At 39.5% G+C, this 24,220-nt stretch overlaps 1 protein-coding gene across 1 annotated transcript; it reads right to left on the bottom strand.

Moving 5' to 3' along the window:
* Positions 1 to 15,438: 15,438 nt before the first annotated feature.
* LOC143625761 (uncharacterized) lies at positions 15,439 to 16,344 on the bottom strand. The gene has a single exon (XM_077096015.1). It carries the CDS (start codon positions 16,342 to 16,344, stop codon positions 15,439 to 15,441), a length of 906 nt encoding a protein of 301 aa, XP_076952130.1.
* Positions 16,345 to 24,220: the final 7,876 nt, after the last annotated feature.

Raw genomic sequence — 24,220 nt, 5'->3', positions numbered from 1 at the left:
ATACTTATTATGATTGTTATTATATACAGTGATATATAATAATAATAACCTAATAATAATATACGGTGGGAACAAGAAGGAGCAGCCACCATTATTCCAAGAAAGTGGGAGCGTTAGCTCCTTTTTCACGTTTTGGTGTTTCACGGAAAACACCACCGCCGCAACAAGCCACCGGCCACCATCGTACGACGCCGCGCAAATCGTAAAATTTTGGTATCTTCAATAATGATGTGTCTTTTCAGTTATCACATACCAAATGTTATATACATCAAAAGGCTTAAATAAAGCCGAAGATCAAGGCAAAATAAGAGGCATTACAATCAATAATAAATACAAATATTGACAAAATCTTTTCCTACTTATACTCCCTCTCAAGTTGGAGTATGAAGGTTACGAATGCCCAACTTGTCGAGTAATAGCTGTAGTTGTCGAGCTCCCAACGGTTTCGTGAATAGATCAGCGATTTGAGACTTGGTATCAATATGTAAGGGGTTTATCTCTTTTGATTCGACACGTTCCCGCACAAAGTAGCAGTCCATCTCTACATGTTTCGTTCTTTCATGGAACACTGGATTGTTTGCAATTTGTTTGACAGCCAAGTTGTCGCAAAACAGTTGTGTCGAGTCTTCTTGTGCAACATCTAATTGTAACACCCCGTAACCGCAGCGGAAACGTAAACGGGATGCAACAGACACCTCCGATATCAACCACATTGTTTATAAAGAAAACTGAATGCATTAATATACTTCAAATTACATTATCTTGTATTCCATTACCGTCTAGGTGATACACACATCATACAATACGATACATAATTCTATTTATTATAATGTATCCTAACATCCCGCACGCAAGTCTTACACACATCAAGCACTTAGCACATAAGCAATCACTTCAACTTAGTTGTACCTGAAAAGCATGTGAGAAAACGGGTCAACTACGAATAGTTGGTGAGTTTCACAATTTGAGTAAACCATGATAAATCCATATCAAAATATAATATTATCTGGGGACACTGTTAACCCAGTACTGTACTCATTCCGGGGGCAATGTTAACCCAGAAACACGATGTAATTATGCTGAGCCCACAAGCGAAACCTCTGTCTGGGGACACTGTTAACCCAGTACAGTACTCATTCCGGGGACACTGTTAACCCAGAAACACTTCTAGGGACATCTGGGGACACTGTTAACCCAGTACTGAACCCATTCCGTACGATTCTCGTATAATCAAATATTTATAAATACACGCAAATCCATGAGTTCAGTATGTACTTAAACATTTCAATAGTAACATGCTTCCGCCCCGGGAAAATATTTGAAAACAATTCAGAAAAAGGGGCTCGTGAAACTCACCTTAGCACATGCAAGCAGGTAACAACTATCATTATCAATTAACACGTCCAATCTGTAATATGATTCCTACGATCGTTATTATACAATTATTGTTTATATAATCTTTAACCGTATCAACCGGTACATCTGGGGACACTGTTAACCCAGTACTGTACCCGTTCCGGGGGCAATGTTAACCCAGAACACTTCTCCGGACTCAGATTGTGATGTCGTTTAGAGTTCAACAGTCAAAATTTCTGATAGTTTGTTTTCCTCGTTTTGCGTGCATAGCACGGTTACCCGTTTTTACGTTTCAAAAATGAGTTTGGTCACACACGACCCGAGAGTAGTGGTTGACTGATAATTTAATTAAAGATGTGAAATTTGAGCTCGGTTTAGACGCCCCGATTGGCCCCGTTTCCGTATTTGGCGTACCGGAAACTGTTAAATCGGTTAAAAACACCCAAATCATCCGAATTATTTTCGGATGATTCATTTTTACTTGTTTAACTCAATTATATGAAAATAGTTCATTTTTAGGGTTTTTTTATACACCAGTCAGCTCGCTTAAGCGAACTTCACCGGTTTACGCGTTTTAACTTTAAAAGTTTGATAATTAGCACAAATAATTATCCGTTTAACCTCGGATCTTGAAATTTTGCACAAATAACATTTTGACAGTGGGGAAATTTATAGAAATATTTCCAGAATTAATTTTTATATTTAAAATTTATTTATCTATTTTTAAACACCATTTAAACACTAAATATGTCGTAAATACCAAACGATCTTAGAAAAATCCTAAATTTTTCCTGGATGTCCCCTGCCATCCACATAGTCCCCTGTAATTTTTCCAGAACCAAAATCTTCTTTTACATGCCATTTTCACTAAAACCGATCTAGAAAACCCTAGAACTCGTATAACCGAAAAGCCTACTTAGACTTCTCCAACGGACCTCAAATTTTGTGTGTAACTTATAAATCATATAAAAAGATTATCTGCAATTTTCCAGAATTTTTCATGATATTTAACTATTTTTCACCATTTTTGGCCAAAACCCAGCATTAAATTCACCAAATATTCATCCTTTATCCAAAATTTACCAAAAATTCACAGAACTCTTATTTTCATGTGTAGAACATCCCTGTAAAATTTCATGACCTAACTCTAAACCATCAACAATCTGTCCCAAAACACATACACCGAACATAAACTGAATATACCTTTCGTTTTCCGCCACTACAAGCTACAAACTCGTCTTTCCGCCTTATCTATCACTAAACACAGAGCCTACAAACAACATACCACAATACCAAGCAAGTTACACTCACGATCAAGCCATTTCTTTCATGGTTTCGGTTATGATTCCAAAAACAAAGATTTAACCGTAAAAATTCGTTTTTGATTCGTTTAACTCCTTTCTTGGACCAAGATCCCTTGTATAACCCGTATACATCACTTGATCATGCAAGAATCGGTTTTCATCTTTGAAACCTCATTTTCTTGCAAACAAACTCAAGAAACGAAGATGGAAACGTGATTAACTCGGTTTTTACCTCGGTTTTCTTGCTCCAAATCTCGGTTTTTAGTTGATATTGTGGAAGGAAGATGGAGATTGTTGCCATGTTGCTTAGAAAAAAGAATGAAATGAATGGGTATTACCCATTAAGTCCGATCGGAAATGTGAAGGGGTGGGGTGGGACCCACCTCTTCATTCTTAGCCACATGTTCGGATATCGGAGATCTGGATAATGTTTTGGTTAATCTGGTTCAGTTTCTTTTTCGGTTAAATGTCTAATTCGGCTTAAAACGAGGCTAAAACGGTCGTTTTTCGGCTTAAAAATGAAATTTATATAAAACCGATTTAAAAACTTTAAAAACTTAAACCATGACATTTATTAACTTAAAACATCATATCATTAATTATCGCGCATCTTTTTCGGCTTGATCGATCATCTCTTGCTTGGTTTGGTATTAAAGGTTTCGTTTAATGTACCGACGTACCATTAAATCGAAATCCTTTTTCTGTGCCGTACTTTACTTATCCCGAAGCATTAATGCTTCGTAACATCACTAAATGTTATAGATATCGTCAATAATTGAACCCTCGATTCGTTCGGGTTTCAATAACTATCGATCGATTAATCGCATATTCAATACGATGAATTATACATTCACGTACAATCAATACAGTGAACCATGTATTCTCGTATAATTACCATTGTAACTCATGTACCCGACATTAAATATGACGTAAATATTGTCTACCGGTTAGGGTATACCTGGTTTCGTCGGAATCGTTACATTCTCCCCCCGTTAAGAAATTTCGTCCTCGAAATTTTACACGTCCACTATAATCTGGTCCTCGCTGTGAATTCCACTTAATCTTAATCAATAAAGCTTGGTGTGTCCAAACTGTTTAGTTTTCCCGTCTACTATCTCTACGAAATTATTTATGATATCAGGCATGTTTTCTATGAGTACCTCCTTTACTGGTACTTTCGTTGCCTCATCGCTTAGGTACTTTTCAATCCGTATACATGGCAAAGCATCATGTATAGTACTTAGCCCCTGGAGTACTTTAATCGATAAACTAAATGACCAATCATGGAGATAGTCTCATGAGGTCCAATATATTAAGGAGCTATTTTTGGTTTTGCCAAACCTCATATCACCTCTCTAAGGTGATGCCTTAAAAATACCTTGTCACTTCTTTCCAGCTACAATGGTTTCCTTTGAATGTTGGCATAAATCCTTTGCCAATCTCGCGCTGCTTTCAACTTATCTTAAGTATTATAAATCCGATTGGTTGTTTCTCGAATCAATTCAAATCTTATGGCTTGATCGACGCCCATTTTCAATTTAACAAATTGGTGATAACTACTTCACCCATAGAAAGCTTCAAGCTCTCGATGCTTCCTTCCCCTCCTTCCAATAATGGAAGTAGGATGACTATTTCGATCTGAGATAATTGAAAATGGTACTCCACGACGAGATACCATTTCACCATCATGAATTTGGGCGAGAATTCATTGTGGTAATCGACATGGATTGGGATGAAATGCGAGGATTGGTTAATCGATCCGCGATTACCCAATTTACCTCATGCCTTTGATATATCTTGGGAATTTGCGTCCCGAAACCCATTGTAATTTATTCCCACTATCATTGGCGAATTTTCTGTCGTTGTTCCGTTCCCAAGGGTTTTCGGTATGCAGCCTTATCTCTTGCATAACTTAAATGTTCACCAACATACGTAACCATAACTTTCTCCAAACTCGGCCAATAATAAAATTCTTTCAGATATTCGTATCATCAATAGTCTAATCCGATCCCGGATGTATGGAATATTTCGATCTATGCGCTTCGTCCATGATTAATTCACGAAGGTCATGGAGGGTCGGGATCCAAACCCAATTTTTGAAATAGAGAATTTCGTCCACGTGCTGTTCGAAATTCTTCTCGTTGCCGTAAAGTCCCTCCTTTTCCAATTGTTCCTCTTTTAACGCCTCACTTTGAGCGACTCGAATCAGGTCCGAAAGGTTCGACTGGACTATCATCCCCAGCGCTCGCACTCGCAATGGCTTAATCCGATCTTTCCTACTCAAGGCATCGGCTACGACGTTAGCCTTGCCGGGGTGATAACGGATGTCACAGTCATAATCGCTTAACAACTCGATCCATCTTTGATGAATATGAGACTGCGGTCTCTTATCATCTATAAAATTTGTACATTTGCGTCGTACAAAGGATAATGAGTTGGGTAATGCTAAAATTTCTTTAATAACCCGCTGATAGTCTCCGGCTAGTCCTAAAAATTGGCGCGTTTCCTTTGGCGCCTTGGGTGACTGCCAATTTTAATGGTTTCTATCTTATTTGAATCTATGTGAAATCCTTGTTGCTTTACAACATGACCAAGGGATTATGCTTTCTTTATTTAAATTCACATTTCGAAAATTTCGCGTATAGCTCCTCTTGCTTTAACACTTCCACAATTTTCCTTAACCGTCGTTCGTGCTCTTCTTTACGTTGCGAATATATCAAAATATCATCAATGAATGCTATGACAAATTTGTCAAAATAAAGTTTACCGACTCGGTTCATGAGTTCCCTGAACACTGCCGGCGCATTTGTTAGCCCGAACGGCATAAATAAGAATTCATAATGGCCGTAACGAGTCCGAAACGCTGTTGTTGCAACGTCCTCATCTTGGATTTTCTTCATTTGGTGATAACTATATCTAAGATCAATTTTCTAAAAATAAATTGCCCCTTGCAGTTGGTTAAACAGATCATCCACTTCGAAGAAGTGAATACCTATTCTTGATCGTCACTTTATGCAATTCTCTCTAATCAATACATATCCTAACACTCCCGTCCTTCATTTCCCAAATATCACTGGTGCACCCCATGGTGACTAACTAGGTCGTATGAAACCTTATCCAATAATTCTTGCATTTCAGTTGGTGCAAGTCGGTAAGGTGCTTTAGCAACAGGGCCAGCTTGAGGCATTAAATCGATTCTGAATTTGACCTGTCTGGTTGGCGGTAATCCAGGAAGTTCTTCTGGGAAAACTTCTGGATATTTAAGTATCACCGAAACATCTTCTATATGTTTTCTTTTAAATACTTTGGCAATCACGTTTGTTGAATACACCACGTCTTCTTGTCGTAAATATTATAACATCTCAAGATGAGATTAGAGTGGTAACATAATACCGTACACTTTTCTCTGTATCTAATCGCCTTATCGTCCGAAATAGAGCTTCTAATCATCTTCTTTTCATATTTGATTGCTGCTTCATGTTGAGTTAGCCAATCCATGTTAACTATTACGTCAAAACTTCTTAACTTTACTGGTCGTAGGTCAATAAGGAAAGGTTAATCGTTCAGAATAATAGGACAATTCCGAAAAATTTAGTTAACCATTAGGGGTTTACCGTTAGCAATTCTACAGTATAGGGTTCTATAGTTTCACTAATCGGTATCTTTCCAAATGATAGGAGGTTAACAGGAACTAACTTCTATCGACGACCGTAAAAACATCACTGAAGCCTATTGATTTAAAACTACAACATACTTAATACCACCTTTGGATCATGTCGTGCTTTATTTGAATTACTCACAAAAGCACGGCTCCTTGCTTGATCAGAGGTTGATGCTTGTCATGAGGTTTATCTTCCACGACACCTTGGTTCAACTTTGGGCAATTTCTCTTGAAACGTTCTGTACTGCCACATTCATAGCAAGTACAACTGTTTGGCATAATTTGATTTCTTTGGATGGATTGTTATTGAAGTTGTTGGGTTCGGAGTGGTTGTACATGAATGGGTTGGGGTTGCCGGTTCACATGGCTTCAATTGGTTCTACAAATGGGGCATTACGTCCATCTTTATCACACCTGTGGCCTACTATCACTCGACATTCTTCTTCCTGCCGATAACCATATTTTCCACAGTTAGGGAAGGACCCTTCATGTGGTTCATGTTTTCACACCAGAACTAGTCTTAGTATAATTCTGGGTTGTAGGACATACCTACTTATTCAAAGCCTATCTTGCACTTTACCTTTATCATTTCTCTTTTTTTTAACACTCGACGTCTCACCTAACGTCCTTCCAGTCCGCTTCCCATAGAGTTAAATATATCAATGCTGGCTTGTGACACAACCCTTCCAAAGGTTGTATATTTTACAGGGTTGACTATACTCCTTATCGATGGAGTTAGTCCCCAATATAGCGTTCACTTTGCTTAGTTTTAGAAGTATTTAGCCATGTTACCAGACATGACAATTCCTTCAAACTATTAGCGTGTTCTAAGTGATCAGCACACAACATTTCTATCTTTCATAGTTCAGTTCCCAATCTCTGAACTTAATTACTCGAATAAAAGTGCTCTAGCACAAGAATTTTAAATCCTGACCATATCATCTGAGCAATAATTTTCTAACTATAATTTTGTACCATCGTGTTCCATCACGATACAACATAATCTACCAACATATCTGTAGCATATTTCACAACACAATGTTCTAGACTCTTACCAATATCCTTAACCATTTCGATCTTTTCTCTCCACTCGCTAATCTATTCCTCCCTTTACCATCAGTAAACTATTAATAATCCCCTTAACACAAACAACAAACATATCCTTCATACCGGATCTAATTCATTACGACTACTATTCATGTTTAGTTTATAACTAATACTTGTAGTCATAATAGTATTCGGTGGGACATTAACACTCTTAGTAATAACACTAAGAATTGAAATATTCATAATCATGTGATTGCTCGATCTATAAGTCTGCGATCACATTTGCATCAACACTAGCAGTGATCTGTGATACGACATTCGGTATCATCATCTGCTATCTTTGAGCAATCAACTGAATCATATCAATCTCCATCATTGGAGTTACTCTTTTATGTCATTCTGCCGTACTCATCCCGTACGCAGTAATCAATACTAATCTCACCGTATAACTCGTTACCAGTTCAATCATAACAGCAGGTACACATACACACCAAATATTATCATACATATTACACATACCAGTATCTAGTATATATGTCCCACAAGTATAATAACATACGGACTTAACCTGACGTCGGTTAACGTTTAAATATGTATCATAAACCTTGTCACCAACTGACATATAGGTCATTCTCAACAAAGATTAATGTTTAATATGCTTGATTTCAATATCCTTCTGCATGTCAGCATAACCGATACATGCTCACCATGAGCACCAAACGATTACATACCACGGAGTTATAATATCCGTGTCCATTCGTATATTCGGCATACACGGTATACCACCTACGAACGAACAACCAACCATGCTATAATGATTCCAACACCTCTTTGTGTATGGGTAATCATTCTATTCGAGTATACATGGGTATAGGCATCTAACGGATGTAAGGTTAGCATAGGGAGTTGCAAGGTTCAAGGTGATCGCGCACATGGGTTACCTTCAAATATTATCAATTACTATTATAGGAAATTCTATCACTTGCTCAGTCAATGTCCTCAGGCATTCTAGGTTCGCTAAAATCGGTAATTCTCGATCTGGAGGTGGTATGTCTCATATGTTTGAGAGTGAGCAATACATATATATATATATATTTCTATATATTAGTTTTGTCTGCTCATTTATTATCCATTTTATTATTATTATTTATTTTATTTATTTTTTTTTATTTTAATGGAACAAGAATGGGTTCAGGTACGGACCCATCCGTACGTAAGGGTCGGCGGTTCGGGTGAACATAGGGGGTTATTAGGATATACGGTACCGGTGTTGGTAGGGTAAGGGATTTATCACTTTTGGTTGGGAGTGACGGTTACTAGATATTTCTGGTTAATGTCAAACGGGAAATCTAACTTGGTACTATCATAACTATGGCCCGATAAGTCAGACTCATTATCAACCGATGCTCTAGGAATTTCAGCATCCTCGGTACTTTTAATATTTCATCCCCCCGGTTCCTTATCCGGGTCCTATTTCTCAATACATGTACCCACAAGATACGTACATATATATATATATATACACATTAGCACGTATAAATAATATTATATACTTTACACATATGTTGCCATTTTTACCTATTAATGTACCCCGTGACTTCCCCTGAATTCCCTCGTACGGACAAGTCTGTTATTATGTTCCGGACCATAATAACTCACTTGTCCATCCAAGTTTATCCAGACCTCGTCACTATAAATTATTAGTTGATATTCAGATCCTATAATACTTGAGCTACTGGTTATATTTTAGGTATCTTTTAAAGACATCATAATTCTTTTATAACCAATGGCTCTGATACCAACTTCTGTAACACCCCGTAACCGCAGCGGAAACGTAAACGGGATGCAACAGACACCTCTGATATCAACCACATTGTTTATAAAGAAAACTGAATGAATTAATATACTTCAAATTACATTATCTTGTATTCCATTACCGTCTAGGTGATACACACATCATACAATACGATACATAATTCTATTTATTATAAAGTATCCTAACATCCCGCACGCAAGTCTTACACACATCAAGCACTTAGCACATAAGCAATCACTTCATCTTAGTTGTACCTGAAAAGCATGTGAAAAAACGGGTCAACTACGAATAGTTGGTGAGTTTCACAATTTGAGTAAACCATGATTAATCCATATCAAAATTTAATATTATCTGGGGACACTGTTAACCCAGTACTGTACTCATTCCGGGGGCAATGTTAACCCAGAAACACGATGTAATTATGCTGAGCCCACAAGCGAAACCTCTGTCTGGGGACACTGTTAACCCAGTACAGTACTCATTCCGGGGACACTGTTAACCCAGAAACACTTCTAGGGACATCTGGGGACACTGTTAACCCAGTACTGAACCCATTCCGTACGATTCTCGTATAATCAAATATTTATAAATACACGCAAATCTATGCGTTCAGTATGTACTTAAACATTTCAATAGTAACATGCTTCCGCCCCGGGAAAATATTTGAAAACAATTCAGAAAAAGGGGCTCGTGAAACTCACCTTAGCACATGCAAGCAGGTAACAACTATCATTATCAATTAACACGTCCAATCTGTAATATGATTCCTACGATCGTTATTATACAATTGTTGTTTATATAATCTTTAACCGTATCAACCGGTACATCTGGGGACACTGTTAACCCAGTACTGTACCCGTTCCGGGGGCAATGTTAACCCAGAACACTTCTCCGGACTCAGATTGTGATGTCGTTTAGAGTTCAACAGTCAAAATTTCTGATAGTTTGTTTTCCTCGTTTTGCGTGCATAGCACGGTTACCCGTTTTTACGTTTCAAAAATGAGTTTGGTCACACACGACCCGAGAGTAGTGGTTGACTGATAATTTAATTAAAGATGTGAAATTTGAGCTCGGTTTAGACGCCCCGATTGGCCCCGTTTCCGTATTTGGCGTACCGGAAACTGTTAAATCGGTTAAAAACACCCAAATCATCCGAATTATTTTCGGATGATTCATTTTTACTTGTTTAACTCAATTATATGAAAATAGTTCATTTTTAGGGTTTTTTTATACACCAGTCAGCTCGCTTAAGCGAACTTCACCGGTTTACGCGTTTTAACTTTAAAAGTTTGATAATTAGCACAAATAATTATCCGTTTAACCTCGGATCTTGAAATTTTGCACAAATAACATTTTGACAGTGGGGAAATTTATAGAAATATTTCCAGAATTAATTTTTATATTTAAAATTTATTTATCTATTTTTAAACACCATTTAAACACTAAATATGTCGTAAATACCAAACGATCTTAGAAAAATCCTAAATTTTTCCTGGATGTCCCCTGCCATCCACATAGTCCCCTGTAATTTTTCCAGAACCAAAATCTTCTTTTACATGCCATTTTCACTAAAACCGATCTAGAAAACCCTAGAACTCGTATAACCGAAAAGCCTACTTAGACTTCTCCAACGGACCTCAAATTTTGTGTGTAACTTATAAATCATATAAAAAGATTATCTGCAATTTTCCAGAATTTTTCATGATATTTAACTATTTTTCACCATTTTTGGCCAAAACCCAGCATTAAATTCACCAAATATTCATCCTTTATCCAAAATTTACCAAAAATTCACAGAACTCTTATTTTCATGTGTAGAACATCCCTGTAAAATTTCATGACCTAACTCTAAACCATCAACAATCTGTCCCAAAACACATACACCGAACATAAACTGAATATACCTTTCGTTTTCCGCCACTACAAGCTACAAACTCGTCTTTCCGCCTTATCTATCACTAAACACAGAGCCTACAAACAACATACCACAATACCAAGCAAGTTACACTCACGATCAAGCCATTTCTTTCATGGTTTCGGTTATGATTCCAAAAACAAAGATTTAACCGTAAAAATTCGTTTTTGATTCGTTTAACTCCTTTCTTGGACCAAGATCCCTTGTATAACCCGTATACATCACTTGATCATGCAAGAATCGGTTTTCATCTTTGAAACCTCATTTTCTTGCAAACAAACTCAAGAAACGAAGATGGAAACGTGATTAACTCGGTTTTTACCTCGGTTTTCTTGCTCCAAATCTCGGTTTTTAGTTGATATTGTGGAAGGAAGATGGAGATTGTTGCCATGTTGCTTAGAAAAAAGAATGAAATGAATGGGTATTACCCATTAAGTCCGATCGGAAATGTGAAGGGGTGGGGTGGGACCCACCTCTTCATTCTTAGCCACATGTTCGGATATCGGAGATCTGGATAATGTTTTGGATAATCTGGTTCAGTTCGTGTTTCGGTTAAATGTCTAATTCGGCTTAAAACGAGGCTAAAACGGTCGTTTTTCGGCTTAAAAATGAAATTTATATAAAACCGATTTAAAAACTTTAAAAACTTAAACCATGACATTTATTAACTTAAAACATCATATCATTAATTATCGCGCATCTTTTTCGGCTTGATCGATCATCTCTTGCTCGGTTTGGTATTAAAGGTTTCGTTTAATGTACCGACGTACCATTAAATCGAAATCCTTTTTCTGTGCCGTACTTTACTTATCCCGAAGCATTAATGCTTCGTAACATCACTAAATGTTATAGATGTCTATAATTGAACCCTCGATTCGTTCGGGTTTCAATAACTATCGATCGATTAATCGCATATTCAATACGATGAATTATACATTCACGTACAATCAATACAGTGAACCATGTATTCTCGTATAATTACCATGGTAACTCATGTACCCGACATTAAATATGACGTAACTATTGTCTACCGGTTAGGGTATACCGGGTTTCGTCGGAATCGTTACACTAATTCTCTTAAAAGCCATCGTAACCAAATAATCTCGCTTACTGTGCCGGCCATCGCACGGTATTCAGCCTCCACCGAGGATCGTGACACAACTGACTGCTTCTTTGATTTCCATGACACTGGCGCCCCACCTAAAAGTAGTATATAACCACTTCTTGATCTTCTCGTATCGGGACACCCAAGCCAATCCGAGTCGGTGTATCCTACTAAATTTGTTCCCCCTTCCTTTGGAAGCAATATTCCTTGGCCGGGTGTGGCTTTTAAATATCGTAGTACTCGCATGGCAGCTTCTATGTGATTTATGCGAGGATCCCCTAAGAATTGGCTAAGCACATTAACCGAATAAGTAATGTCCAGCCTAGTGGCTTGCAAATATAAAAGTCTACCCACTAGTTTTCGATATTTACTTGCATCAGCGCGTGCCTCTTCATCGTCCTTTCCAAGTCTCGTGTTTTGTTCCATGGGAAAAGCTCTCGGTCGACAACCCATCATGCCAATATCTTCAAGAATGTCAAGGATGTACTTTCTCTGATTCAAAACTATTCCTTCTCGAGTACGTGTGACTTCTATCCCCAAGAAATATTTGAGCGGCCCAAGGTCTTTAATACTGAACTTTTCGTCAAGAAACGTCTTGGTCTCTTTAATCTTTTCCATGTCATTTCCCACGAGAATGACATCATCCACATAAATAAGGGCTGCAACAAAGGAGCTCTCGGTTTTGAATATGAATAAAGAATGGTCGGCTCCAGATTGCTTGAAGCCAATTTGTTGCAAAGACGAAGTAAACTTTTGGTACCAGTTTCTTGATGCTTGTTTTAGACCGTAAAGTGACTTTTTGAGTCGGCATACCTTGTTTTCTTTTCCCCTTTCAAAACCTTGTGGAATCTTCATGTAAACTTCTTCATCTAAATCTCTATTCAAGAAAGCATTGTTGACGTCAAGTTGGTGAATAATCCAATTTCTTTTGGCAGCTATTGCTAGAAGTGTTCTAACGGAAACGAGTTTGGCAACGGGGGAAAATGTGTCATGAAAGTCAATCCCTTCCATTTGTGTAAACCCCTTCGCTACCAACCTTGCCTTGTACCTCTCGATTTGCCCATTCGGTTTGTACTTTATTTTATATACCCACTTTGACCCGATAGTTTGCTTTCCCTCCGATAATTCTTCAAGGCTCCATGTACCATTTTGTTCAAGAGCACATATTTCTTTCTTCATCGCTTTTCTCCAATTCATGTCCTGTACGGCTTCGTTAAAAGTTTTGGGCTCATCGTTTTATCCGATGGCCGCCAAAAAGGCCTTATGAGAGTTAGTGAAATTTTGATAAGAAATAAAATTAGCAATTGAGTGTACCGTAGAGGAATCTTGATTGGCGGCGGGTAATGCTTGGTCTACGGATGGTGGGAGATTAACGATGTAGTCATTGAGATGCGCCGGGCGAGATCGGTTTCTTTTCATTCTAGCCGGTTCTTGAAACTCGTTAACACTTTCTACTTGTTCGTCACTAGGCCCAACATCATTAATGGGTTGGGTTATTTTCTATTGGGCCAATATTATTATGACTAGCTATGGACTCATTGTTCTATACTAGAACATTTTCATTTGTTTCAAAATTATTTGGTTCATGTTGCATGGCTTCTGTTTCCCCAAGCATGTCTTCAGGGACAACACTAAAATTATTGTCTTCAGGGACAAAACTAACATCTTTTTCTGATATTTCATTTTGATTGTTGTTGGTGGTTGGTTCATGGGAAGCGTGCTGGTACCAAGGCGGTAGTTCGAAAATCTCCGATTCTTCATTTTCAGTTTGTATGTTTATGTTGCCATGCGGAAATATGTGTTCAACAAACTTTACATCCCTTGATACCACCATCTTGTTATTCTTGATATCAAATACTTTGTAACCCTTTGTGCCGTGAGGGTATCCCAAGAATATTCCCGGTCTCCCTCTTTCCACAAACTTGTCACCTTTCGTTTCGGTGCTACGGTAGTACGCAAGACAACCAAAAACTTTCATATGATCATAACTTGGCTTCTGGTTGTAAATGACCTCATAGGGGGTTACATTATTAAGGGTTTTGGATGGAAGTCTATTTATTATGTATGCAGCTGTTAAAATGCATTCACCCCAAAAGGTTTTTGGCAAGTGCGCTTCAAATTTTAATGCCCTTGCGGTTTCAAGTAAATGTCGGTGTTTCCGCTCAACGACTTCGTATTGTTGCGGAGTGTGCGGACATGTCGTTTCAAGTAATATCCCTTCTTTGCTATAAAAGGTTGTCATTCGGTTCGAAGTGAATTCCCTTCCATTATCACATCGAATCCTTTTTATAATTTTATTAAATTGCGTTTTGATCATCTTGTGAAAGGAAATTAAGCAATCACTTGCATCCGACTTATGTTTTAAAAGAAAAACCCAAACCGATCGACTAAAGTCGTCAACAATAGTCAAAAATAGTTTGCTCTAGTTAACGAGGGCGTGCGATATCTTCCCCATATATCACAATGTAAAAGTTCAAAGCAATATTTTGTTTTAATAAAACTGGTAATAAATGGTAATCTTGTAAATTTCGCTTTCGCGCATGAATCACAAACATCACCATCAGTTTTAAACGAAACAAAATCCAAAAACAAAAGTTTACTATGTGAAGCATGCCCCAAACGTTGATGCCAACTGTCACTTGTAACCGCTATAGCCATCCTTTTATTTCCCACCATCCTCATCCGGTACAGACCTTTTTGGCATTTACCCGTTCCAATCAATTTCCTCGAACTCAAGTCCTGAATAACAAAGAAATCCGGGAAAAAGGTTACTGCACAACGTAGATCTTGAGTTAAGTGACTAACATATAACAAGTTGCATGTAAATTCTGGAACATATAGGACGTCACGAATTTTGATATCATTCGGAAAAACACACAATCCTTTTCCCTTAATGGGTACCGATTCACCATTGGGTATAGTCACAGGCAATTCTCGTGATGATTCTATGTTACCAAGAAACGATTCAAAATTGTGGGTTATATGCTCGGTGCAACCCGAGTCTACAACCCATTTGTTACCCTTGTCGAGTCTACCTGCCATGTTAGCCATTGGTTGAGTAACTTCCACATTAGGTCGGTTCTTTGTTGTGAATAGATTGATGAATTGCTTGTATTGTTCTGCATTCAACCCCGGTATAGGGCTTGGCTCATTAGGGCTTGGCTCGCCGCTTGTAGCAATAGCCTCTACGTATGCTGCCTTTGTCCTTCCTTTTTCTGCTTTTCCTTTTCCGGGCTACCATTCCGGATAACCTACTCGCTTGAAGCATACGTCGCGGCTGTGACCATTTTTCCCACAAAAGTCACAATGTTCCGCCTTGTCTACAATGATCCTTTTGTTATTTTTGGGCCCGTTTCGGTTCTGCGCAGCAGCAACTCCATCTCGTTTCATGAAGGCTTGAAATGCAGCGGAGTCGGTGTTGGTTTTCTTCCCTGTAGACACATCACATTGTTGTTCATCTTCAGAAACGAGACGGTATGCTTCTAATAATGTAGGAATGGGTTTCATAGCAAGGATCTGAGTTCTGATGGTGGAATAATCGTTGTCGAGTCCGAGCAAAAACTCGTACAATCTTTCTTTGTCCCTTAAGTCGGTTAACTTTTTGCTTATTCCACAAGTGCAGCCAGCACATGAGCATCTCGGGACAGAAATGGTTGACCCGATCTCATCCCATAAACTTCTTAGTTTTGTGAAATAGGACGACACAGAGGACCCATCTTGTCTAGTTGAAATCAACAGATGTTTCAATTCGTATGCCCTAGGGGCACTTTCTTTTCCGAAGCGATCTTTCAAATCACTCCATATCTCTTCGGCAGAATCAGCATACCTCACACTAACTCTTATTTCTTTCTCCATGGCTGTAGTTAGCCATCCTCTAATCATAGCGTCACAGCGTAACCACGACGCATGATTAGAATATTCAGTTTCTGGTTTCTTCAAGGTTCCATCGACGAAACCAACCTTGTTTTTGGCGAACAAAAAAGTCTCCATCTCTTGGACCCAATCAAGATAGTTGTTGTCATTCAAGGATTCATTAACATGCATTTGCCTTGGATAATCAGAGGGGTTTAGGTAGTATGGAGAAGTATGATCAGCAACAAGGTTTATTTGGTTGGTTTTGGTTTGGTCTGCACTTGCCATGGTGAAACAGTAGGCGGCTGTGTTTAGGGTTTTGAAAATAAGAACGAGTTGATTGTAAAACCACGCTTTGATACCATAAAAGTTTGGTATCTTCAATAATGATGTGTCTTTTCAGTTATTACATACCAAAGGTTATATACATCAAAAGGCTTAAATAAAGCCGAAGATCAAGGCAAAATAAGAGGTATTACAATCAGTAATAAATACAAATATTGACAAAATCTTTTCCTACTTATAGCTCGTGCCGTCCTCCGCTGCTGCCCGCTTATACCGACGCTGTTGCCTCTCGCACCATTGTCACACCCCGTTTGTTCGGTTCGTCAACTAGCAACGTTCGTTGTACCTCGGTGTCTCAACCAGTTAATCATTAACAGAGGTAAACTTAAACATTGTCGTTGTTGATTTATATTTACTTTGGTTGTTTCGTTTAGTACTCGTATTGTATGTAACCGGATCCTGTATGGTTCCGTTTTTGGTGATTACTCGTTTTGTATTCCGCTGCGTATTCATTATTAATATGATTAATATTTATGAAACCTATTTATTAAAACCGGGTTTAAAAGTTAAACCGTTGTCTGATCACCACTAGAACCCAACAAGAAGGTAAAAGAAATCCATTTGTTGAGACCGAGGGAAGCCCCTTACCGAGGTTGACCAACGAGCAATATAAAATTATAAACAGTTTGTCAGTATGTTCTATAGTAAGCCAAAGTTTGATGTTCCACCTTCAACAAGCATGGCACACACCTCTCCTGATCGATCTTGATAACTGTTGGGTGGTGGACTCCGGTGCCACGGAGCATATTACCCACATAGCTTCGATTCTTGAAAATAAAACCAACACGGTTCATGAACTCCGAGTAACAATACCAACCGGTAAGAGTGTTCCGATTAAAGGAAGAGGGGACCATATGCTTACAAACTAAACGAGAATTAATAATGTTCTTTATCTTCCTGATTTTAATTGCACTTTATTGTCTATCAACATATTATCTGTTGGTGCACATTTTGTGGCCGTCGCTTGGCGAATAGTTTAGAATGTTTATGTTGTATGCTGTACACCTAGGTAGTGGTTCACGCTGAAAGTGATCCATTTGAAAGAGCATTTTCAAATGGATACTCATTCGATCGAACCAGTTTCTGATTCGATCGAATGAGTCTGCCATTCGATCGAATAGGACTCATTCGATCGAATGAGTCTGCCATTCGATCGAATAGGACTCATTCGATCGAATGAGTCCTGACCGAATGGCAGCGGGTATAAATACCAGCTTTCAGTCGTGAACAGGTAAGGTTTTCGAGGTTTTTGCGTGCCCGGAGCCCAGGTGCTGTCCGGATGAGGGGGGAGGCCATGCTCGACCTCCCCCTGCCATAGATCGTGATTTCTCTGTTTAAACAAGCATGTAACCGTTCGCGTTTATCAATAAAGTGTTTGTTTTTATCTTTGATCTGTGGTTGAAACCTTCCGTCCCGAACCTGCTCGGATCGTTACCGGTCCTACAATTGGTATCAGAGCCACGGTTACCGCTAGAAAGGTCTAACAACCGATCTAGCAAGCCGAGCTCTTGATTTTCTGCGTTCTGGACGTTAAACTGTTGGTGTGTTCTTCGTGTTCTTCGCGTTTTCTGGGCTGGCGTTGAAGGAGTCGAATCAGTACATTCGATCGAACGAGTTCCCCATTCGATCGAATAGGCCTATTCGATTGACTGATTCGATCGAATCAGTCTTCCCGCTCAAAAGTGTCAAATTCAAACGCAAGTTTTCCCGCCCAGACAGCCTGTTCATTCGATCGAACCAGATGTCTTCATTCGATCGAATCAGTTTGTATTCGATCGAACTGGTTTTCCCGCTCAAAGTGTCAAATTCAAATAGCTGATCGAACCAGTTCTTCATCCGATCGAATATGTGCTTCATCCGATCGAATCTGTGGTTCATTCGACCGAACCAGTTCTCATTCGATCGAACATGTTCCAGACCAAAAAAAAAAAAAAAAAAAAAAAAAAAAAAAAAAAAAAAAAAAAAAAAAAAAAGTCTGGAACGCCCGCTTACACGAAAATTTGCCCAAGCCATTTTTATCAGTCGGGAAGTCTTCTGAAAAAGTTTGGCGAAAATAAAATTTTTTCGACAAAATTTCCGGGAAATTTTCGGTTAATTGTCGGGTCAGTGATGAAGATTTTTCTGGACATCCTATACATGTTGATCACATTCCAGAAAAAGTTTGGTGACAGTGAAATTTTCACTGATATTTGCCGGCAAAGTCAGAGCGTTTAAATGTTTAACGGTTAAAGCGGCAAATTTGAAGATGAACAAAGCACAATTACCTGAAGGAATTATCGTCTACAAGTTTAATGGATAACCCCTTGTTCATTGAGCTTCTACAGTGGTGATTGTTATAAGAACACAGAAGAACAGAGAAAAGTGATTACTGATGAGGTATGATGTTATTGTGGGGTAGTCAGGAGCATCTGACTATTTATGGGCCAACCAAGTTTAATTTATTGTCCGCATTCTGAAGATTCTGCTTTGTGGAGAGAATCTGAGTTTGAGTTATTGTGGGGTAGTCAGGAGCATCTGACTATTTATGGGCCAATCATGTTAAATATTTATTTTCCGCATGTGAGAATTCCGCTTTGTGGAGGGAATTCTGTTGAAAATTGGTGATTCGCAATCACGAAGTTAATGATGTGTCTTTGTCTCCGATGATGAATCTGCATACAAACTAATCTGTTTAGGGGGAGTAGCTGTGGATTGGAAGCCTCTGTCATTTGTCCAATACATGTTGGTGAAGTAACCGTGTGGGTGAAGATTCGCCGATAGTAAGTCGCGCAGCGGAAGCGTGCATGTATTGTCATGTCTATATATTGGGATACACGTCAACGTCTGAGGGGGAATTTCTACAGTTGGTTGTTTTAAACAGATTATTTAGTCTGAAGATGTCAGCAATGGAGAACACTTTGCATCATTAACCGAGAGTTCAGTCTAAGGGGGAATCTTGCTGCAATGATGGTATTCTTCAACGTGATTATCAAGATAAAGCAGAAGATTTGACTGAAGATTGCAAGAGGTGTCTACAGCAATTCGCAAGCAACGTCCAAGGGGGAATTTGTTGGTGCACATTTTGTGGCCGTCGCTTGGCGAATAGTTTAGAATGTTTATGTTGTATGCTGTACACCTAGGTAGTGGTTCACGCTGAAAGTGATCCATTTGAAAGAGCATTTTCAAATGGATACTCATTCGATCGAACCAGTTTCTGATTCGATCGAATGAGTCTGCCATTCGATCGAATAGGACTCATTCGATCGAATGAGTCTGCCATTCGATCGAATAGGACTCATTCGATCGAATGAGTCCTGACCGAATGGCAGCGGGTATAAATACCAGCTTTCAGTCGTGAACAGGTAAGGTTTTCGAGGTTTTTGCGTGCCCGGAGCCCAGGTGCTGTCCGGATGAGGGGGGAGGCCATGCTCGACCTCCCCCTGCCATAGATCGTGATTTCTCTGTTTAAACAAGCATGTAACCGTTCGCGTTTATCAATAAAGTGTTTGTTTTTATCTTTGATCTGTGGTTGAAACCTTCCGTCCCGAACCTGCTCGGATCGTTACCGGTCCTACAATTCTTTGTTAGGACCGATCGGGAGACGGTTTCCCAACGATTCTCGGGGGCAACGTGTTAGAGTGCGGAATCCTACTAACACGGCGACTCGGTGGTAATCAACGACACAAACGGTAGCAATTCCTAGGATGATATGACGACCAGGTGCGGAGGAAAGGACCGAAGGGGTTGACGGGCAGAGAGGATTTCCGGGGAACAGGTCGGCTGTGTATGTGTGTTATGTGTGCCCCTCTTTCTGAAAATCCCTAAGTAACGTTTATATATCGAAGACTCATTCGATCGGATGAGTCTCTCATTCGATCGAGTGAAGCTTTGTTCGATCGAATGAGCCTGGTTCGATCGAATCAACCTTTTGTTCGATCGAACCAGTTTTCGTTTGACATTTACAATACGTTAACTAGGTTTCACTATCTTTAGTCTCACGCCGACCTACCCTGATAGAACTGGGGACATATATATGACATTTCATGTCCTAACAAACTCCCCCTTGGAGCCAGTTCTATTTATGTTTTAACCAATCGAGATTTCTTGCTCGACTGCAACTCCCCCTTGGAGTTATCTCTCCCTCTCTGTTCTCAAAGCTAGTGGTGCCCTCATTGCATCCACCAAACTCCTGTCTTCATGGAGTTATCTCACGATCCAATGGTGCAGTCCGTCAGACTTACCATAGGTTCCACATATCATGAGATGCTGTCAAATGGAATATAAGATTAACATTTAAGCACAGTTGTAGTAGATTATCAAACATGAAAGTAAAGCATAATCTAGCACAATATTCCAAAGTATATTAAAATCACTCCAAAAACAATTACAACCAGAAGATAAAACTTTGAATTACAAAGAAACCAAATAAACAAAACATATAACAATTAATCACTGGTTCCCTGTGTATATTTCTTCTGTTGTTCCTTCCAGTTAGATCCTGCATGTATGTCATAGGCAAAACAGATCCTAATGACATTTCTGTACTTTAGCGCTTGCTCCATGTCGTCGGGGGCATAAAGAATTTCTGTCTTGTATAGAGTAAAAACATCCTCCCTTGACAAGTTGGTGAGCCACATAGGATCAAAAATGCGGATTGTGCTCCAATTACCATTGTCGTTGAGCACTATAACTGCTTCATGTAGTCTTCCGTCGTAGTACCAATGCCTGAACGATTTGTAGAAGTCCTGCTTCATCTTTCGTAGCGGAATCTTCTTCATTGTAAGTGGTGGCATGTACTTCAAAATGACTTTCGGCCTGTTGGTGATCGGATCGATCTCCTTTTTACTTGTATAACGCTTTGGCCTTTGCGGTGTAATCAATCTCCATTTTGAGTTGTATTCCTTTCGTAATACACTCTGATAGTACGATGCGAATGGAGATGAGCTTGCGTATAGCATGTCCAGGTAATTAAGACGATTAAGATCGTAAGTTGGAAGAGTCTTCAAGTCTGTGATTCGTTGATAGTACTCAACCCCCTTTTCCCTTTTTACAGCTACGCAGTTCAGGTCTTTCAGACACGCCCAAGCTAGGATTTCTCCAGAGGTTCTCCGACCCTTAGTATCATATGACTTTGTGTGAGGAATGGTCGGTTTCGCTTGGCGTTTAGACCTGATCTTTTCAAGAATAGCATTGAACGCTTTCTTGCATTCTTCTGTTTTGTCTTTAAATTCGGCTTGATCGGCTTCAGACGGCTGTTTCATAGCATTTGACCTTTCGTCAGCCTTCTTCTGCACTTCCTCCTCGTTTACGTTTTGAAAGAAGCTTGATGAGTTGGGAATATCGTCAGTTTGCGACGTGTAGTACTCAGGATATTCTTCCCTTGTCAAGTCTTCTATTTCGACATCTTCGAAGTGAGGAGGATCGACTTGTGTCGGATCAGCGGCCGTCGGTGATGGTGAGTCGGTTGAAGCAGCTGCAGCAGATGTGGATTCTGTTGAAGGCAAGGCCAGAACTTTGCCTGTTTCTTCGTTTGAAAACTCGAACATTTGCTCTAGCTCTTCTTCCGTGAAGTTGTGCGAAATCTCACCTTCTTCCACGTCTCCACTTGAGAAGATTTGCTGTTCATCTGGGTTGTCCAAGAGATACGTGAAAAACTCCGCTGCTGTTTTTGACTGCAGCGGTTGGACATTTGATGTATCAGCATCACCTGCTTGATTAATAATCACAACACAGTAAAAAAAATTTTTTTTTTTGTTTTTTTTTTTTTTTAAATAAACATATGTAATATCATAAACGTTAAGTACAAAACAATTACATATGACAATGGAATATAAATAAGGATTACAAGATTTAAACATTAAAATCCTCACTACATTCACTCAAAAATCACTCAGTTACCTTCACCTTCATCATCATCTGAGTTCAGCTCGTCGGTGTCCACATCAACATTAGCTGGACCTTCCAGACGAAGAACGTCTCCTTTAAGCTCAGTCACCTTAGCTTCAAGGTTTCTGTTTGACTCCACAAGGCTTTTATTGGACTCTACCAGGCTTTGATTTGACTCTTTGAGCTCTGTGATAGCAGATCCCTGTTCAGCAACAGTAGCAGTGAGCTGAGTGTTCTCAATCTTCAACCTGTCGTTGTCAGCTTGAAGTTGAGCCATTTGTTCATCTCTGATTCTGTTATGCTCTTCCTGCTGTGTCCTGAACATGAACATCTGCATCATCGCCTTGTGCAGGTCGGCAATTTCAGAAGCGACCTTGGGAGGGAGGGAGATCTCCTGTTGAGGTTGAGGAGGAGGTGGCGGTGCGGACTGAGGTGTTGGAGGAGGAGCTTGTTGTGCTGGAGGAGCAGTAGAAGAGGTCCCAACTGATGGTAACATTGCGGGACGAGGTTGGCTGGGAAATAAATTCCTGTACTTTCGAGTAACCTTCCTCTTTTGTCTCTTCGCCGGCCTTTCTTCACCTGTCGGTTGATCAGCAGGCTGCTCCTCAAACACTACTTCTTCACCGGTTTCCAAATCTTCAACATTTAAGTAGGTATCAGCTTCCTTCTCTGCATCAGTCCTGGTGTCCTCAGGGACTACTTCGTCTTCAGTGTCTGATTCATCACTGGTTTTCTGATACGGAAGGTCCTCGACATCTGAGTCACTTGAGGTGTTCCTCCACTTCCTCTTTGGTGGAGCCTGATAAAACGGATTCGCCACATGCCCAAAACAACGTTTGTGTGGGGGCCTTGTTGGACGATCCTTGTATGACTTGAGACGGTTCAAAGTCTCATTCTTCATGTGGTCTAGCTTTACCACATCTCCGTCATTCTCTTTCAACAGCCCCGGTGCCTGGTCATCAACTATCATCTGCACAAACCTCGGGTACCGTAGAAACTTCTCACCCGCCCCTTGTTTTATGGTGAGGTTTTCCACCATGTGACTGAATGTCATTTGAGAGAAATTGAAGGGGCGGTTCATCACGAGTGCTGCCACGGTGAATTGCATGCTCTCCCTTATCTTATCAAAACTTGTACGTTGAGGACCCAGACAGTGCATCACCACGTGCGCCAGATATTTGAATTCTGGGCACAAATTTGCTTTGAGAAGCAGACCGGCATTGAGATCGCCGTCATACTTCATGCGTGCGAAACATCCTCTCGTTGCTGCAGGATGTAATGTGGTCGGGTCAGAGTCTGTATCTGCAAACCCGCAGACATCTCTAAGAATCTGGGCAGAAACAACAATTTGATGCCCTCGGACTGTGGAGCGTATCACCGACGGCTCGACGGACTTGTCGTGCGTGGCGTTTCTCCAAAACTCCTGTTGAACCGACATTATCGGCTCAACGATCCTTGAGATAGGAATGAATATCCTTGACCTCTTTAAAAACTTAATCATCTGCGCAAAGTCCTTGCCGTGACTTGATTTTTCATCTAAAAATGCCACAATGTTGTGTTTGATCGACGTTTTGTACGGAGCAATAACCTGTGCAGCTTCAGCCATTGAATCTGTATACATAGACATGTTAAAACAGACAGATATCTAAAAGACTGAATTTGTTAAAAAAAAAAAAATTTTTTTTTTTTTTTTTTTTTTTTTTTTTTTTTTTTTTTTTTTTTTTTTTTTTTTTTTTTTTTTTTTTTTAAACTTCTGGACTGGTTCGATCGAATGGACTCATTCGATTCCTTCAACCAGAACCCAGATTTCAACGAGACCCGAATCGGTTTTTCGACCGATTAACCACAATCAACATGTGCGAAACATTGAAAGATGTTGTTTACATGTTTTCCAATGACCCTCATGACCCGAAAACTCAAAAAAACTCAGTTTTATTGTCGGGACCGTTTCCGA

The sequence above is a fragment of the Bidens hawaiensis genome, unplaced genomic scaffold, assembly GCF_021521415.1.
Source record: "Bidens hawaiensis isolate Kalapana, Puna unplaced genomic scaffold, B.hawaiensis_p1.1 tig00004234_1, whole genome shotgun sequence".
Taxonomy (NCBI): Eukaryota; Viridiplantae; Streptophyta; class Magnoliopsida; order Asterales; family Asteraceae; genus Bidens; species Bidens hawaiensis.
Note: the sequence above shows the minus strand (reverse complement) of the source record. Positions and strands in the feature narration are given on the sequence as shown.

Coding starts and splice junctions, on each gene's coding strand:
- LOC143625761 (XM_077096015.1), bottom strand. CDS start 16,344: ATGGCAAGTGCAGACCAAACCAAAACCAACCAAATAAACCTTGTTGCT.